The 18011-nt window shown below is 58.0% G+C and overlaps 8 protein-coding genes across 8 annotated transcripts; 5 read left to right on the forward strand and 3 right to left on the reverse strand.

The window, feature by feature from the left end:
* Positions 1 to 92: 92 nt before the first annotated feature.
* Positions 93 to 3377, forward strand: EX895_003872 (uncharacterized protein; the record flags this gene model as incomplete). Its single annotated transcript, XM_029884470.1, has 1 exon — positions 93 to 3377. The coding sequence occupies one exon, from the start codon at positions 93 to 95 to the stop codon at positions 3375 to 3377; it is 3285 nt and encodes a 1094-aa protein (XP_029739180.1).
* Positions 3378 to 3512: 135 nt separating this feature from the next.
* On the reverse strand, positions 3513 to 4829 carry EX895_003873 (uncharacterized protein; the record flags this gene model as incomplete). The annotated part of the gene is made up of 1 exon (XM_029884471.1): positions 3513 to 4829. One exon carries the CDS (start codon positions 4827 to 4829, stop codon positions 3513 to 3515), a length of 1317 nt encoding a protein of 438 aa, XP_029739181.1.
* A 1030-nt stretch (positions 4830 to 5859) lies between these two features.
* EX895_003874 (uncharacterized protein) lies at positions 5860 to 7011 on the forward strand (the record flags this gene model as incomplete). The annotated part of the gene is made up of 1 exon (XM_029884472.1): positions 5860 to 7011. The coding sequence occupies one exon, from the start codon at positions 5860 to 5862 to the stop codon at positions 7009 to 7011; it is 1152 nt and encodes a 383-aa protein (XP_029739182.1).
* Positions 7012 to 7346: 335 nt separating this feature from the next.
* EX895_003875 (uncharacterized protein) lies at positions 7347 to 9014 on the forward strand (the record flags this gene model as incomplete). Its single annotated transcript, XM_029884473.1, has 1 exon — positions 7347 to 9014. The coding sequence occupies one exon, from the start codon at positions 7347 to 7349 to the stop codon at positions 9012 to 9014; it is 1668 nt and encodes a 555-aa protein (XP_029739183.1).
* Positions 9015 to 9183: 169 nt separating this feature from the next.
* EX895_003876 (uncharacterized protein) lies at positions 9184 to 10155 on the reverse strand (the record flags this gene model as incomplete). Its single annotated transcript, XM_029884474.1, has 1 exon — positions 9184 to 10155. The coding sequence occupies one exon, from the start codon at positions 10153 to 10155 to the stop codon at positions 9184 to 9186; it is 972 nt and encodes a 323-aa protein (XP_029739184.1).
* A 2191-nt stretch (positions 10156 to 12346) lies between these two features.
* On the forward strand, positions 12347 to 14338 carry EX895_003877 (uncharacterized protein; the record flags this gene model as incomplete). Its single annotated transcript, XM_029884475.1, has 1 exon — positions 12347 to 14338. One exon carries the CDS (start codon positions 12347 to 12349, stop codon positions 14336 to 14338), a length of 1992 nt encoding a protein of 663 aa, XP_029739185.1.
* Positions 14339 to 14845: 507 nt separating this feature from the next.
* EX895_003878 (uncharacterized protein) lies at positions 14846 to 16093 on the forward strand (the record flags this gene model as incomplete). Its single annotated transcript, XM_029884476.1, has 1 exon — positions 14846 to 16093. One exon carries the CDS (start codon positions 14846 to 14848, stop codon positions 16091 to 16093), a length of 1248 nt encoding a protein of 415 aa, XP_029739186.1.
* A 177-nt stretch (positions 16094 to 16270) lies between these two features.
* Positions 16271 to 17287, reverse strand: EX895_003879 (uncharacterized protein; the record flags this gene model as incomplete). The annotated part of the gene is made up of 1 exon (XM_029884477.1): positions 16271 to 17287. One exon carries the CDS (start codon positions 17285 to 17287, stop codon positions 16271 to 16273), a length of 1017 nt encoding a protein of 338 aa, XP_029739187.1.
* Positions 17288 to 18011: the final 724 nt, after the last annotated feature.

The raw sequence follows: 18011 nt of genomic DNA on the forward strand, positions 1-18011 counted from the left end.
TGTCGACATCCAAGAAGAGACGCAAAGGCAACAGACGACCCCCTACAAAGGCTGCATCGACGTGATTGCGCCTGGCAGCGTGCCATTTTGCCATGACCATTACTACAGCGGGCACAGCCGTCCATCTGGCGCCGACCGTCACCAAGACCTTCTTCAAGCACTACTACAAGAAAGCCAAACGCTCGCTCAACGTCCGGTCACGCTCACACAATGATCCGTCTGATCCAACCAATCGAGCCAAGGCCACCGACGAGTTCATGTTCGACGAGGCTTTCCACATTGTCAAGGCTTTCATCAACCTGGGCACCAGCGATACTGTAGAGTCGTTGCAGAACTTCACCGATGCGCCTGCCCCTCCCATTCCTTGGGCCACCACGCTGCCTGTCATGATCCCGATGGAGAGCTGTGATCGAGCAGCCAAGATCATCCAGGATCACCTGGGCCCGGAAGACTTGGCCAAGCTGGTGGGTGGTGAAAAGTGGTGGCAGCTGAGACCCCTGCCGGGTGTGCAGGGGGAGTGGATCGCCATGTCGGATGACTGGAAGAAGATGAAGAGCATGGACAAACGCGCTCAGCAGACTGCCGCCGGCGGCCAACACAATCCATCCAAGCCGACGGCCAGTGCAGCAAGGAAGCAAAAACACAAGAGGAACAAGCGACACGAACGAGCTTTGTCAGAGATCCGAGCCATGCGACAAAAGACCGAGTCCAGGCTCAAGCGTCGCTCGCAATCGTTCAAAAGAACTGCAAAGGGGGCCCCAAGTCAAGGAGACGCAACGGAAGCCGACGCTGATGACGCAGCTTCGACAACAGGCTCAAGCGAAGCAGAAGTTCCACAACCTTCCTTTGATACCGCTGCCGACTTGGATTCCGACAGCGATTCCCAGGACCACGCTTCAGAAACCGAAGAGCTGGACCGTCTCCAACGCGTCATGCTCTATTTCCACGGCGGCGGATACTACTTCGGCTCGCTAGCCACGCATCGGTATCAGATTGTTCGCTATGCGCGCAAGTTTGGAGGCAAATGTTTTGCGCCCGTCTATCGCAAGGCCCCCCAGTATCCTTGGCCTTGTGCGCTTCAAGATGCCGTCGCCTCGTACTTGTACCTGCTCTACCCACCCAAAGGCGCAAAGCACAAACCGGTGGATCCCAAGAAGCTCGTCATCGCAGGCGACAGTGCAGGAGGTGGACTCACACTGGCCCTGTTGACGATCATTCGAGATATGGGCCTGCCTGCACCCGCTGGCGCCGTGCTCATCTCGCCCTGGTGCGATCTGACGCATTCCTTCCCGTCCATCCTGCAGAACACGGCGACAGACATCATCCCGCCTTATGGCTTTATCCACAAGCCGTCGACGCTATGGCCCATCAATGCCATGAAGCCGGTCAAGGAGGGAAAGCATGGCTCAGACAAGACGGACGATGAGGGACCAAGACGGAAAGTTCCGGTGGGTGTCGATGAAGATGGCGAGGCGAATGATGACACGGAGCCAGCAGCGCGAAAGAGTCACGACGACAACAATCTGCAGTCGTCAGGCAGCAGAGCTGGCGAGGCCACAAAGGCTGCGAAAACGCAGAATGCTCACAAGAAGGGAGTGCCTGAGCCACTGGATCTGCTCTGGTCTGACCCAATCACCGTTCCACACCCCGACCCCAACAAGGAAGCTATCGAGTTGCGCGAGCAGATTCAGCTGTACGCCACCAATGACCAGCTCACCCATCCGCTCTGCTCGGCCGTCCTTAGTGGCTCGCTTGGCGGACTTCCTCCGCTCTACATCCTTGCCGGCGATGCCGAAGTGCTACGCGACGAGATCACCTACCTGGCACACCGCGCTGCCCACCCACACCGTTATCCTCTGCGCAAAGACCTGCTCGACCATTTCTCGCGCAACCGCGAGACGGCGGAGAAGTTTGACTCGCAACCGACCAAGGTGCATCTACAGATCTACGATCAGATGTGTCATGTGTTGACGGCATTTGCGTTTACTTCGCAGTCGCGGTTCGCGTATAGAGCGGTAGCATCGTTCGTGAAACACGTCACCGGAGCTCCTACAAATATCAAGAATCCCTTTCCGGAGGCTGTTGAGGGCGCGACAGGCGGTGGGAGAGAGGAGGGTGAGGAAGGCGGGGAAGACTCGGATGAATTTGAGGGTGATGACGGGGTGAGCGACAATGTCGGTGGCGAGGTGGCTTCGCCACCGTTGGCGTCGAGCCTGCAGAGCTCATCAAGGTCGACGACCAATATGGAGCGAGGCAAAAATGGATCGGCGAGCAGCACCGGAGGTCTTCCCTCGACTACGGCGATTCGTGACGAGCCAGAGCCCATGTCCGCCGTCGAATCGTCCAACGACGGCCCTGCAGCTGAAGCTGCCCCTGCATCCTCCACACCAAACACCACACCCGCCAATAGCACCAAGTCACGACACCGATCCATGTCCAAGGTGCTCAGCGACACGCTGCACGGCAACCCATCCGGCAGCAGCTCCCACGCATCTTCCGACCCTTCGACGCGACATGCGACTGCCGACGTGGCGAACGAATACGCCGGTCAAGTACCCCTGTTGCGACCGTCATTCCAGTCGTTCATGATCCGCGAACGCGTCGACGTGCGTGGCTATCTACGACCCTTGGAGCCCGAGACCGAGCTGCAAGCGCTCCAGGTGCCACCGGATGAGATCGGGTGCATCAAAGAGGGACCGGTCGAACGCTACCTAACTGGACAGAAGCAGTGGGCCAAGCGATTCGCCAAAACTGCGCGCCGCGTCGAGAAGCAGCGAGCCAAGAACGAAAAGACGGCGCAAAAGATGATCGAAGAAGCCCACGCCCAAGGCCTGCTCGACCTACCAGAGCTGCAGCGCAAACGAGCCGCCCTGACGCAGCAAGCCACCTCGCCGCGCGTCACCCACGTCGGCTCAGGATCCAGCGCCAAAGGGCTCGGCGTCAGCGCGGCGGACATCGCTCGAGGCGCGGACAAGTGTCGCGAGAAGTGGTCCTGGCTCGTCGACGTTTCCCCCGCCGAGCTCATCGGCGAGACGCCACCGCCGGCCGCAATCGCAGGCAGACGCGATACAGACGACGCGCTCGTGCTGCTGCGCAGATCGCTGCAGATCCGCGCGCGCGCGTACGGCATCCAGCGCAAATCGCGCTTCTGGGGTGCAGAAGACCGGACGGTGCGCGCACACCTGCGTGCCGAAGAGGATCCGCAAGTTGACACCGAGACGAGCACCGATCCGACCGGTCAGACCGCCGATCCGCAGGGCGAGGCAAAGGGCGCAGCGCACCATCATCACCATAGAGGTCTGAGGGTGTGGAATTTGCTCATGGTGCGCAAGCCCGCTTCGGGTAAAGAGAAGCACAGCAAGGCGAGCACACCGTAGACAACAGACACTAGAACAGAGACAGCATTGCAACACGTTTCCACATGTTTTGAAATTCACGAGCGCGGTCCGCATGGTATGTACAGAAAGGTTGAGTTAGAAACAGAATGCAACACCAGCAACGTCAACAGTGTCTCACTTCTTCTTGGTCGGGCTGCCGTTCGCGCTTCCTCCCGCACCGCCCAGCTTCCTCGTCACCTTGGTCGGGGTCACTGTGGCACCGCTCGATTCAGCCGCCGCCTCCTCATCGGCGACATCGACGATCTTGTTCTGCTTGGCAGTGGTCGGATGCGCACCTGCTGCCGGGGCCGCCTCGTTCGCAGTCGACGACGGGCCGGCAGCCGCAGCGGCACGAGCACTGCGCTCAGCCTCGGCACGGTAGGCAGCCGCCTCCTCCTCGGGCGTTAAGGGCAAAGCGATGCGTCCCTCCTGTCGAGCCTTGACCCTCTTCCACGCGATGCCCGCCAGCAATGCCACCGCCTGCAGCGAGATGCTTAAGATGATCGCAGCCGTCAACGGAGCGGGACGCGGCTCGCCATCGTCTCTGCCGCCAATCAGGCTGAAGTGCTTGTGCCACAGCAGGCCGAGGTTGAGATAAATGCCCGCAGCAGCCCAGGTGAGATCCGCAGTGGCGAAGATCCACAGAGCCGAAAAAGCACCCAGACCCGTAACGATGCCAAAGGCGTACCAGAGGCTTTGCAGCAGCGCCTTGTGGCCACCAGTGCCGTAATCCCAGCCAAGCGCCAGGAACAGCTGCTGCCACAGGTCGTACTGGATCGTAATGACCAGGAACATCTTGATGGGCACATGAATGAAAAGCCAGTCGAGCGGGTGCTTAGGGGATGGCGGGTATCGCACTGCCAAAATCAGCGCGTTGAAGAGGAGGATCAGCGCGATAACGCCAAGCGTTGCGGTCCCGAGGATGAACGTCGAATGGCGGTCGAGGACCCAAAAGATGACCCAAAGCACCATGAGGTAGTTGGCGAGGGCGAGGCGGGTGCTGACGCCGTGTACGAGCGCCTTTTTGGTCTCCGGCGTGCGACTGAGCAGCAAGAAGACCGAAAACCCAATCAGCAATACATAGAGAATGGCCCAGTAGAACAGCACAAACGAGTCCTGCGGGGACAAGTAGGTTGGGTGACGACGAGACACCTGCTGCAAGTTAGGCTTGATCAGCTTGGACCCGCACAGAATCATCACGCCCATCTGCAAGAGCACCGAGAGCGGCGTGAGGATCTGCATGCGCGTGAGCGTCTTGACCTCGTTGGCCTCCATGTTGGTCGACAGCTGATGGTATCGTTGAGAGAGGCCCGAGTTTGCGTTGTTGGAAGACGAAAGGGGCTGGCGATCCGCTCCGAACTGATCAGAATACTCTGGGTCCTCGGGACGGTAGATGTAGTCTGGCTGCGGCGGCGGCTGTTGTTGTTGGTTGGAGATGTTGCTGCTGGGCATTGGCTTGCACTATTGGCACGATACGCGAATCAATAGAGGATCCGCTGGACGTGCGTTGGTAGGATCTGATGATGGGTAGGATGGATGAGTTGTGCGCAAAGACGATACGAGACGGCTGGATTGGTTTGACTTGCCAAGGCCTCGGTCAGCGAAAATCTAAATTTGGTGCAAAGGCAAGCGACGACTTGGTCGAGTGGAGGCGGATACGGCTGCGGTTGACCCGCTGCGATTCTGCAGTCCGACGCGAGCTCGACGCTCGATGACGATGAACCGCCAAGTTGCGAGCCCGTGGCGATTGGTGCCGATTCCCCGATTCTCGATTCGGTAATGTGCGGACTCTCATCGGAGATCTTCTAACAGAGAAGAGCGTGGAGGTGGAGGCAGGCGCCAAGACGAACTCTCGGTTCGTCCGCGGGAAAGCTGCAAAGAAGCACCGCCCGGCCATCTTCCTGAGATGACAGCCTTGCTGATCTTGCCATGGACTACGGAGGCAAAGGTTGTAGCCGAAGCTTAACGCTTCTGGACATCTTGACCGCGGAAAGTGTTCTAGCTCCGCTTCGTCTGGCGCGCATCCATCATAATCGGGTTTAAGCGCCTTCTGTTCGTCGCTGGCCGCTATCGAGGCGCACGGACTGCCGTCGAGACCGACTCCTCGACGGCTTGTGTGTTGCCTGGAGGTCCCTTGTCGTCGATTCACATGATGGCGGTTGAGCAACGGACTGAACTCAGCTTTTCGATTGCGGGGCACTGCGTGGAGACGGCGACGACCGCGATTCAGCTTGTGTGCGACTGGTGTGATGACTGCCGAGCACCTTTATAGTCTGTCTCGGAAGGGGGTTCTCCGCGACAGTGTCGGTGCTTACTCCACCTCAAAGATATGGTGGAGGTTGTCACCGGCGTCAGCTCGTCTTCGAGAGACATATAAGGACTGGCTCCCAGGCGGCTGGTTCGTCTCACAAGCGCACCATTCACTCTTCTCTCCTCCTCCTGTAGCTTGCCTTCTCGTCACCCACACACAACATCCGTCAGAATGGGCATGTTCGACGCAGAAAAACCCATCTCAAAGCTGGACCGTCACCGCGTCTTGGCGCCCAAAGCGGGTGTGCGCGTCTCGCCGCTGTGCCTCGGTGGCATGTCGCTCGGCGACGAGTGGAAGGACATGCTCTCGGGCGGTCTGGATAAACAGGGCTCGTTTGAGCTGCTTGACGCCTTCTACAAGCTCGGCGGCAACTTTATCGACACCGCCAACGTCTACACCAACGGTCAGAGTGAAAGGTTCATCGGTGAATGGATGGAGACGCGCAACATTCGCGACGAGATCGTGCTTGCCACGAAAGCTACCTCGCCCTACAAGGCGCGCGAACAGGGCACGCACATCGGCACCAACTTTGTCGGCAACTCGGCCAAGTCGATCTTTGTCTCGACGCGCGATTCGCTCAAGAAGCTGCGCACCGACTACATCGACATCATGTACATCCACTGGTATGACTGGTCCACCAGCATTGAGGAGATGATGCAGGCGCTCAACCAGCTCGTGGTTTCGGGCAAGGTTTTGTATCTCGGTGCGAGCGATATGCCTGCTTGGGTGGTTTCTGCTGCCAACACGTATGCTCGCGCGCACAACCTGGCGCAGTTTGTTGTGTACCAGGGCAAGTGGAATGCGAAGGACCGCGACTTTGAGCGCGAGATCATTCCCATGGCGCGCGAGTTTGGTATGGCGCTTGCTCCCTGGGGTGCTCTGGGACAAGGCCGTTTCAAGACTCCGGAACAGGTCGCCGAACGAGAAAAGACCCAGGGACCCCTTCGTGGCGGCGGAGGAGCACTCACGGATGAGGAGAAGAAGATCTCTGCGGTGCTCTACAAGCTTGGTCAAGAAGAGCTCGGTGGTCTGAGCATCACCGGCGTTGCTCTGGCATACGTGCTCTCCAAGTACCCTTACGTCTTCCCTATCGTAGGTGGAACCAAGGTCTCGCACCTCGAGGACAACGTCAAAGCCATCGGCACCGTGCTCAGCGACGAGCAGATCAAGACAATCGAGGCGACCGCTCCTTTCGATATCGGTTTCCCGCTCAACATGATCCGCGAAGACCCGCACCTCACGGGCGAGACGCAGATGGGTTTCCTCGCTCACGGCGGTCACCTTGACTGGGTCAAGCATCCCAAAGCGCCTTCGTTCCAGTAGTTAAATTCAGTAGTTCAGCATCATGTAAGACGCAGATATTTCTGACCCGTGAAACCAGTCGCCGTTCCTCGCATCGTGTGGCATGCTCCTCGTCTTATCTCGTGACGAAGGCTTGATTGACGCGTGAGCTACATAGCCGTCCGCTGAGTTGTGCCGTGTTGGAGAGACAATTCAGTTCGGCCAGAAAATCGAGCTTCACAGCAAAATTCTCGAAAGCTTCTCGGCTTCCGAGCATCCGCGCTCACGCGACACAATCCTTCAGGCTCGTCGTTGCACCTTGCGCTCGTATTATCATCTCTTCACCCTCTTCTCAGACCCTCTATAAACGATAGACTATGGCGTCATCCTCGCAGGTGCAGGCGCATCTGCAGGCAGTGGAGGCGCTCAAAGCTAAAGAGGCTGCTTTCCGATACGACCATGCCGCCCTGTCCAACATGACCGCCGACGAAGCGCGCGCCAACACCATTTTCACCCGTTTGCGCGACGCCGAAGTGCTGTCGACATGGGAGAAGCAAGGTGATCTCGTCGCTTTCGCGGGCATGGACTTCTACGGAGCGAGGAAGAACGGACTGGGACAACCGTCCGAGGTGTGGAACGCCGTGCAGCGTATGCCCAAAGGTGCGCTTCTGCATTGCCATTTTGACGGTACGGTGGATACCAAATTCTTGCTGGAACATGCCAAGAAGACGCCGGGTATGGCGATGAAGACGGATGTGCCACTGTCGACGCCCGAGTCGCTGTGGAAGGCGACGGTCGAGTTCTTGGTTTTGCCGGAGGGGGCGGAGCGGTCAAAGACGAGCATCTATTCGGAAGAGTATTTGCCAGGAACCTGGGTCAGCTTCAGCCACGCTCGCGAGTCGTTCCCATACCCTCACCCCTACTCACTGGAACCACGGGCACAGCCGAACGGAGATACCACACACAGAGCTGCCAGCTCCGACTCGGGCCTCGCCTTCGATGCATATGCACACGCTCTCATGACCTTGACACCGCACTCGGCCGTCCCCGCCATCACCAACAGCAAGCAGGCGTGGGCCAAGTTCCAGTCTACCTTCGGCGTCATTGCGGGTCTAATCGGATATGAGCCCACGCTGAAAGCCTACACCAAGGAGCTACTCCGCTCGCACGCACGAGATGGCATCTCCTACACCGAAACACGCATCAACTTTCTCACCGAGTTCATGGTGCGCCAGGACGGCACTCCCGATCTGGATCACGAGGCGTGGGTGCGAATCTTCATCGAGGCCGTCAATGAGGTCAAGAGTGAGATCACCGACGGCAGCTTTGTCGATGCAAAGATCATCTACACCACGGTGCGCTTCGTCGACAACGAAAGGCTGCGCTGGTATCTCGAAGACTGCATCATGCTCAAGAAGAAGTTTCCAGAGTGGATTGTCGGCTTCGACCTGGTTGGGCACGAGGACCCGCTGTTGCCGCTCAAAGTGTACATCCCGGAGCTGCTGCGATTCCAGCAGCGATGCAAGGAGGAAGGCGTAGAGATTCCATTTGTCTTCCATGCGGGGGAGACGCTCGAAGACGGCGGGGATGCAGATCTCAACCTGTACGATGCGCTGCTGCTGGGCACAAAGCGCATCGGACACGGTGTCTCGCTTGCCCGCCATCCGATCCTGACAGATATGGTCAAGGAGCGCGATATCTGCCTCGAAATCTGCCCCATCTCGAACCAGGTGCTCGGCTACACGTCTTCCATCTGCTCGCACCCGAGCCTGCTCGCTCTGCTCAATAGGAACGTCCCCGTAGCGCTGTCCTCCGACGACCCGAGTATCTTTGAGAACTTTGGCTTGTCGTATGACTTTTATCAGCTCGTCATCAGCTCGAAAGCTACCTCGCTCGTGTCGCTTGCCGCGCTGGCGCGCAGGTCGATCAAGTACACACTGGTCGACGAGGCGACTAAGCAGAGGATGTTTCAGGACTGGGATGCGAGGTGGACTGCGTTCCTAGCGTGGTTCTTGCAAGAGTATGGGCATGTTGCCAAGCAGTGATGTGGCTCACATAGATCTCTCACCATACACACTGTCGCTTGTAACGGAAGGAATCAGACAAAACTTAACACACACTCGGACATGAGCGAATCGAACAGCGCTATGCGCGCGACTGTCTGTGACGTGAGATCATGCTATACAGGCTGGAGGCTGCTCGGCTGGTACGGGATCAGGGCGAACGAATGGTCGCTTTCGAGAGCAAGTACCGGTACGGGCCGTTGCACGCGTCGACGGCGCCCTGGAGATGCTCGGCAATCTTGGGCTTGGGCTTGTCGGCGGCAGCGGGAGCATCCTTCTTGAACCCGGTCGAGTTCTCGGCTGCGTTGTGGTAGCCACCCCACTTGGCCCACTCGTCGACGGGACCCGAGTCCCAGCTGAGCATCTCTGGTGCAAAGGGAATGCCCATAGCCTCGCAATAGCTCTTGATGGCGTGGTCCGGGTGTGCGAGCAGCGTCGAGGCATCGAGGAGGGGTGGGGGCTGCGGTTGCTCCACGGCGTGTTCGTCGCCGGACTCGGTGTTGAACGTCGAGTTCGGGTTAGAGATCCAGTCGTAGAGGATCTTGAGTTCGACGTAGCCGGCATCGGCTTGGTCCCAGAACTCCCAGCCGGAAGCGCCCTCCTGGACGCACTTCCAGTAGCTCGGGATGGACTTTTCGGGGGTGCGGATGAGGAACGAGTGTCTGAATCGTTTGAGAACGGATGTGGGCACCGTGGTGGGGTTCTCGATGACGGGCGCGTTGATGTCAAATGGCTTGGAACTGCTCGCGTTGGCCGGGGCGGGGAACACCTTGGAATCGGGGTGCAGCTGGTGAAGCAGGTCGGCGGGGAACAAGCACTGCCCCATGTCCTTGAGGAAAATGTACTTGGGCGGCCACGACTTGTTCTTGGCGAGATCCTCCTTGGTCGGGTTGAGCACCTTTTCCAGCACCTGGGTGACGGTCAAGTCGTAGTTGCCCGATGCCTTGGCATGTTCGTCGTCGAATCGACGGCAGGGGCGGTCCCTGCCGAGGTAGAAAGGGTCACCGATGGGCTCGTGGAAGACGACCGTGTCGGGTCGCTGCATGAGCGAGCGCTCAAAGGCGGTGGAGCACGAGCGCGGGTGCACCCAGATGACGATGGGCAGAGGTTGTTGGGATGACATCGCGAAAATTGGTTTTGGGGCGACGTTGATGGAGGTGGTGGTTGGGAGAGAGGCACACAGACGAGCGATCGCAACGACACAGCGTGCCTGACCAAATGTACAGTAGCCGGTTGACGTGCCCACGAGCATCAAGGATCAACAGCGCTTCTGGAAGATGGCGAGGCACATGGTCCGTGTGTCAAATTTCACAGTGAGACCTGTCGTCTACTGCGGCGTCCGTAAAATCCGGAGATATCCCGTCCTTGCTTTCGTCGTTCTCTCCTTCTGCTTCTGCATCATCGAACCGTCGCGCCAAAGAACTCAAGCGCACACTTTACTGGTCAGGAACAACAAACAACGGATAGCCACACAAAATCACAAAACTTTTGCGATTCGTTCGTTCTTTCGTAGATGGCGGAACAGGCGGCTACACCAGGGCCGGGACGGGAAGGTCGGCAAAACGGGCGGCTCATCTCGCCATTTCAGCCCGCAATCGTGCAAGAAATTGCGACTCTTTTTTGACCTCTCCCGTCTTGACCAAGCATTTCACCGCTTTTATCGTCAACCTCGACATTATGCGCTATGGCATTCAGCACGCAGCTACCTCTTGTATTCAATCGTCCTCGACACGCTTTCATCTGACAAGGTGGATGTGGCCGATGACAGATGAATAGGGACGTTTTGGAGTGAGTTGCCAACTTTAGCCGCGGTCAAGCTCCGACTGTCATAGGCGCATGCACAATGATTCACGTCTGCGTTCAAGCCTGACTTTCGAAAACTCGGCTTGTTAGACCGACCGTTAGCGGGCTTGTGGGATAGTTTGAACATCGGGGCCCTACGGTGTCTGTATCGCGATTTCGATCCACTCCTCCCCGCCCCACGTTTTTCCGCGTGAACTTAGCTTCGCTGCTGGCAGGTTGAGCGAGGAAATGGCGGTGCACGTCTACCTCCATGTCCGCCTGCTTGACCGCCAAGTCTTCGGCAAGACGCTGTCCGATGAAACAGCATGAGCGGTTCGAGATGCTTCATGACAAGGCAAGCCCCTGTGTCTTGCTTTCACTTGATCTATTCCGCGTAGAGGGAAGAAGAAAGAGAAGGGACCGGCACTGGTATAGGAGGCGCCAAGAGGTTTCTCTGGCTCGATTCACCTGCCACTCCCGCGAACCAAGGCGGCCTTCCTTCGGCGCAGTGTTCTAGATCGCACCCGTTGATTGCTCGCTTGCGCCTTCACACACGTCTTCTGGTTCGATTGACTCGAAACAGTGTATCGAAGTGGCGGAGAGAGCCGACTCCAGGATAAGCGTTCCAGCCCCGCCCGTGCAACGCGCATGCAGCCAAAGTGGGTTGCCGACAAGACGCAGCAAACCCACTTAGTTAAGACTCACACGGCGAGGCCGAGCGGCATGCAGACAGACGCATCGAACAAAAAAGAGGGTGTGCATGGTTTCTTTTCTGCACAGCTTTGTTGCAGCAGCAGCGCACGCGTCCAATTGCCTAAAAAAAGCTTTAGAAAGGCGGTGAGTACAGAGAGAGGGACAGAGACACGCGGGGTTGCGTTGCATAAAGCACGGCAGCGATAGAAAATCAATTTCAATTTCCTGGCTTGTCTCCTCTGGTGCCCCTATGTCGCTTCTCACCATGCTCGATAGGCGAGCGAGGAACCAACACCTTCAAATCAAGCTCCTTGCTCACCTTTGATCGGCGGTCGACCCTCTTTACCACCATCTCCACCCCTCAAGCTCCCCCCTTAGCTCACAGAGGGTCGCCTTGATTGCCTTGTGATTCATTTGGGCCACTTTGTTCACGATCGCGTCCTTGCTCATCGGGTGCTTCGAATGCAAACCGTCTCGCGCGACATTTCATTTGCACAAATCTACGGCAATCTCGATCCGATCCGACCTGTTGGTCTCACTCGACCGCCTGCCTCCGGAAGACTCGACGACACGGCTACCACGGCACCGACCGACGTCACTTCCGCACCATCCACTCGGAACTCCTCTGACGCTGCATCCACCTAGATCGTTACCCTCAAACCACCACCGCTGTTCTCACTTTGCTCGACTCGCTGGCCGAATCTTGCACGTATCTGCCCCCGTCTTCAACCCACCGGTCCGCACTCAGCATCGGCAAAACCATTCTCACGACGTCGTATAATCATCTCGATCCCAGCTTACAAAGCAGAGCCATCGCGCTCTAGCTCTCCTCGATCACAATGTCCTCCACAGTCGCAACCATAACGCAAACTGCCACTTCGGCAGCCACTTCCTCGCTCGATGCTTCAGACGCCGCCAAAGCCTCGGCCTCTTCGGCAGTGCATTCGCTGTCTAAAGCCATCGCATCCGCATCCGCAGCCCTCACCTCCGAAAGCGCCATCGCCTCTGGCAACGAGTCCAACCCACCGGCCTTCAAATATATCGGTCTTGCTCTAGCCGTCGGTTCCGGCTTGCTCATCGGTTCTTCGTTTGTCTTCAAGAAGAAGGGCTTGCTTGCGGCACAGAAAAAGTACGAGACGGCAGCTGGCGAGGGTCATGCCTACCTGAAATCACCCATGTGGTGGACCGGCATGATCGTCATGGTCTTTGGCGAGATCTTCAACTTTGTTGCCTACGCCTTCGCCGACGCGGTCCTGGTGACGCCGCTCGGCGCTCTTTCCGTCGTCATTTGCGCAGTGCTCTCGTCTATCTTTCTCAAGGAGAAGCTCACGCTGTTCGGAAAGGTGGGCTGCTTCCTCTGCATTGTCGGCTCGGTCATTATCGCACTCAACGCACCTACATCGCACGTCGGCGGCAAGATCGTCGAGTTCCAGAAGCTCTTCCTTGCACCAGGATTCCTCACGTGGGCCGGCGTTTGCATTGTTGCCTCGTTGGTGCTCATCTTTGTGTTCGCGCCCAAGTATGGCAAGCAAAACATGATGATCTACATCACTGTTTGCAGTCTTATCGGCGGCCTCAGCGTCAGCGTAACCTCGGGCCTTGGATCCGCCATCCTGCTCTCGATTCGAGGTCAGAACCAGTTCAAGCACTGGTTCATCTACTTCCTGCTCGGGTTTGTCGTTGTCACTCTGCTGGTCGAGATCAACTACCTCAACAAGGCGCTCGAGCTGTTCAACACTGCGACGGTCACGCCGACGTACTATGTCATCTTCACAGGCGCGACCCTGATCACATCGATCATCCTGCAGCAAGGACTCAACGCAACTGTCGTCGACATTATCACGCTCGTCATGGGCTTCCTGGTCATTTGTGCTGGTATCGTCTTGCTGCAGTTGAGCAAGATCGATCCGGAAGAGCTACAGGACAAGCCCGGGCTGGATCGCGACACGACGCTCTTAATGCGTGCCAGTCACTCGGTCATCTCTCATGGAGGCGAGAAGGCCGAATCTTCGGCCTACGAAGATCCGGGACTGGACACGGTGCGAGGCGGTATGGGCATTGTTGGGTCTATGATCCGTGCTCGCAGCTCGCGCCGTCTCAGCTCGGCTAGCTCGTGGCGACATCACAGTGCCGCCGACGAGTACACGCTTCGAAGCCGCAACAACTTGCCTCTCACCACGCATGGTGCGGGACAGATCGAGCGGTATCAGTTGCAAGATACGCCGCTTTCTCCACCCGGCATGCACCTTGACAGCTCTGGCGGCGGCTTGGCCGTGCCGCGAACGCCTAGCCGGAGGAACACCGCCATTTCGTTTGAGCCTGGTGCCGACTCGCCGCATGGCCATCACGCTGGCGAGGCACCTCCGGTCACGCAGTTTGGCGCACTGCACAGCCCGTTGCACTCGATCAAGGAGACTTCCAACGGCAGCGGCCGCAGCACGGAAGCGTCTGATCAGGGCAGTGCGGATTCGCAGCAGGCGCAGCGTTCAAATGCGTATGTGGACCCGTATGCGCCGCGACAACACTCGCCGTTGTCACCGACCATCCCGCGATCGGACGGGGCCCCGGACATCCGCAATATGTGGGAGCAGCCCAATCTCGCTTACTCGTCCTCGCCCGATGCGACGCCAGAGACGGAGGATGACGAGTATTCCATCCGTGCGGTTGCGTCGAGTGTGGCTGATGGCGACCCGCGCGGTAGTTCTCGCAGCAAGTCCAAGGGGTATCCCAAGATCAAGCCGCGCTCAGCAAGTAAATCGAACGGCAGCAAGGGAAGCAGCGACGACGATGAAGCGGAGGAACTGCTCAGTCCGAGGTTGGGGTACCGTTGATCCCGACGGCTTGTTTGTTTTCGTATGCTTCTTTTATGTTTCTATAGACTTGGACAATTCCTTTGCCGCTTTGCACCTCGCAGTTGTGTCGCCAGTTTTCTTGTAACGTGAGAAGGCAGCGAATGCTCGTATTGGTGAGATCGACTTCTGGATTCGGTTCAGCAAGTCCGGCTGACACGCGGAATGCGGGCAGCTCCACAGAGTCCAAGTATTTCCACGACATCAGAAACTCGGAAGAAAATGCGCAATTTCCTTAGGCGATCGACGCTTCGGAGGACCCTTGAAACAGCGGGAGAGGTGTTGACTCGGATGTCGGATTACCTCACCGGGCCGACTCAGCTTCTGAAGACCCCGCCCCACCATCTTGACTTCCAACCCATGCAACAACCTTGCTCTCGAGCATCAACGATCGATCACCTCTAGATTACGGACATCGGAGCAACCATGCTGTGTCACTAGGACGACCTGACTGCAGAATCCCAAGTAGACTTGGAACGGGTGGAAGTTATGGCCGCTACGAGTTCGAGCGACGAGGCTCGTGCGGTGTCTGCTGCTGCCTCCTCCAGCAGCACTGGAAGCAGCGGCACAGGAGGCATCGCAACAAAGCCCAAAGCAATCCCGCCTTATGCGACACTAGCGTTTGGAGCGGTGTCTGGCTTCGCATCGTGCGTGCTACTGCAACCGTTTGACCTGCTCAAAACACGCTTACAGCAACTCGACCATACCAAACCCGCGGCTTCGTTGCCGATAGCTGCTCCGCAGTACGCTTCTCGCACGGCGAGGCTCGTTGCTATCACCAAGGATATTGTTCGGACGCAGGGGTATCAGGGGCTGTGGCGCGGTACGACGCCGACGGTGATCCGCAATGTGCCCGGTGTGGCGCTGTACTTTTATTCGGTTTCGCATCTGCGCCATGTGGCGAGTCAGCGGCAGATCCCCTGGATCTCGGTTGCCGTCAACCCAAACGACACTGCTGCTTCCACAGGCTCATCGACCCTTGCCAAACTCTCGACTACTGGCAACCTCCTCACCGGCGCAGTGGCCCGCGTCACGGTCGGCTTCCTACTCTCGCCCGTCACCGTCGTCAAGGCACGCTTTGAAAGCAGCAACTTCTCGGCGAGCACGGAACGCACCCTCCTCTCCTCGATGCGCGAGATCCATGCCCGCTCCGGCTTCCGCGGCTTCTTCCAGGGCTTCACAGCCACCGCATTGCGAGATGCACCCTACGCGGGGCTCTACCTCGCGCTGTACGAGGCGTGCAAGACCAACCTCTCCGCACTGTCGCACAGCGTCGACGGCGGGCTCGGCACGGGCAACTGGATGGTCGTCAGCGGAAGCGGTCTGCTCGCAGGCACGCTCGCAACCCTGCTCACCCACCCGTTCGACATTATCAAGACGAGGATGCAGACGACGCCCCCGGAAGTTCTGCACCAGATTGCCCTCGCCCACGATCACCCGCTGCACACCTCCATTGGCAGTGGCGTAGCGCCAGCACCACTAGCAGCAGCTGCAGCGGGGAAGGAAACGCTCCGCAAACCATCCGTCTGGGGCATGTCCAAGCATCTCTGGGCCACCTCGGGCCCAAGAGCCTTGCTGGACGGACTCGGGCTGAGATGCGCGAGAAAGGCGGCCAGTTCGGCCATCGGTTGGAGCATCTTCGAAGGTGGCAGGAGCTGGTATAGCGAAAGACAGGCCAAGAGGGTGGCTGCTTTCGCGACCGTGCCGATGGCCAAGGGCGATCACAAGCAAGTCTAGAAGCGACGAACCACCACGTGTAATACTACTGCGCTTTCCAAGACCATACACACACTTCTCCGCTCTTCACACTTTTACGCTTTGTTGCATTTGATAAGACTGGGCGATGGAGCTAAGCTAGACTAGACTACAAGGGCAAAATCAAGCATATGAGCGTAGCAGGAGGGAGAAGGGAGATCAAGGAGTAAAGACCAGCGAGAAGCCCTTACCCTTTGCACCCTCGGCCACCTTGACGGTAACGAGACCAGCAGCCTGGTCGATATCAGCCTTGACGTCAGCAGCGGCATCCCCCTCGACAGCGACCTTGAGGTTGGGGTAGAGCTTCTCGTTGTCAAACTTCAACTTGATCTCGTCCTCGCCTTCGGCATGGTACCAGATGGTCCACTTCCTCGCGCCAGAGGTAGCCTCTGTGCCGTCGCCGTCTTCGTACTCCGAGTAGACGAGGATGCTCTTGCCTGCCGACTTGCCGCCTTGCTCCCAAGCAGCGTCGTACGGCAGGTGGCCGACCGAGTAGTAGACGTCCCGCACGCGGCCCACACACATGGGTGTCTCGGTGGCGACCATTGAGACGACCGAGGTGGGCAGCGAGCCGTTGAGGTGGATCTTGACAATGTATTCGAGCTTGGTGTCGTTGCCCTGCTTGGTGAGATCCCATGCAGAGACCTCGAGCGTAGCGCGCGTGCGCGACTTGGAGTACGACCCGTCCTCGTCGACATACTGGTCTGCCTCGACCGACGTCTGGATCACCTGGATCTTGTTGCCGTTGTCGCTAAAGACGTTCTCCTGCACACCGACGATGTCGCGTGCCCACACAAAGTATGACGGCGACTTCATCCAGGTGTAGAAGGCGTACTGGTTCGAGCCGTAGCGCTCGAGCTGCGTGGCGTTGTCGAAGCGCGGGTCCCACTTCTTGCGGATTCCGGGTTGCTGAATCACAGCGAGCACTTGAGCGGGCGTGGCGTTCTCGACGACAGTGACACCTTTGACGATGGGCACATCGTAAGCATTTTCAGGGTTGTTCTTCTTGTACAGTTTGACTTCTTCACGCTCGCCAGCGTCTTCCCACTCGGAAGCCTTGGCGGGGTCGTTTTGCTCAGCCAGTTGCGCTTTGGCGTTCTCGAGCGCTTTGGCGTACTCGGCGGGCAGCGGCAGGTAGCTGTCCTGGCGCGTTGTGCTGGGAAGATCGAACGTCATTTTGCATGGGATAGAGGCGATGCTTGCCGATGGAAGCTAGAGAGGGAGGTAAGTGGCGGTGGTGGTGGTGGTGGTGGTGGTGGGCGGTGGTGGTGGAAAAGGAAGCGCTTTCAGTTGCGCAATTTGTTTAGCTAGCAAAGAAGTTGAAGCAGGCCAGGAACACCGGATCTTAGAAAGGATGTGGTCACCGACTAGGCCTCGGATGCAGGACGGCGTCTATCAAGCTGAGTCTGCTCTCCGCCGTTACTGTCAAAATGACGGAATCTGGTGCGGAGAAATCAGAGTGTCGAATCACAATATCTTTCATTGCTCACAGACCAACGGCAGAAAAAAGCGGGGAATCAAAGATGCACACACATGTGAAAGCGACACACACACAGAGTGCAGACCTATTCGTTACCCCTTTCGCCCGGCAGACTCGTGTCACTCTGCATCATGCTGGTCTTGACGTCTGCCACAGATGATTGATTGCAGATCTGAAAGTACTTCTCGAACGCGGCAACGGCGCACTGATCCGCTGAAGCCACCGGCAGCTCGTGGACCCTGGTTCAGCCACCGAAGGACGATCATCTCCGCGTTGGTGGTCACCCACAGCCTTTATTTTGCTGCATTCCGACGGTAACGCAACCACCGCTTCACGCTGACGACCGAGACCGGCTCGTGCTTGTCCGAGTGCAAAGCTTGGGCTGCTCGATACGCACAGTGTGAGGATAGGGGACGTTGA

Source organism: Sporisorium graminicola, chromosome SGRAM_22, assembly GCF_005498985.1.
Source record: "Sporisorium graminicola strain CBS 10092 chromosome SGRAM_22, whole genome shotgun sequence".
NCBI lineage: Eukaryota > Fungi > Basidiomycota > Ustilaginomycetes > Ustilaginales > Ustilaginaceae > Sporisorium > Sporisorium graminicola.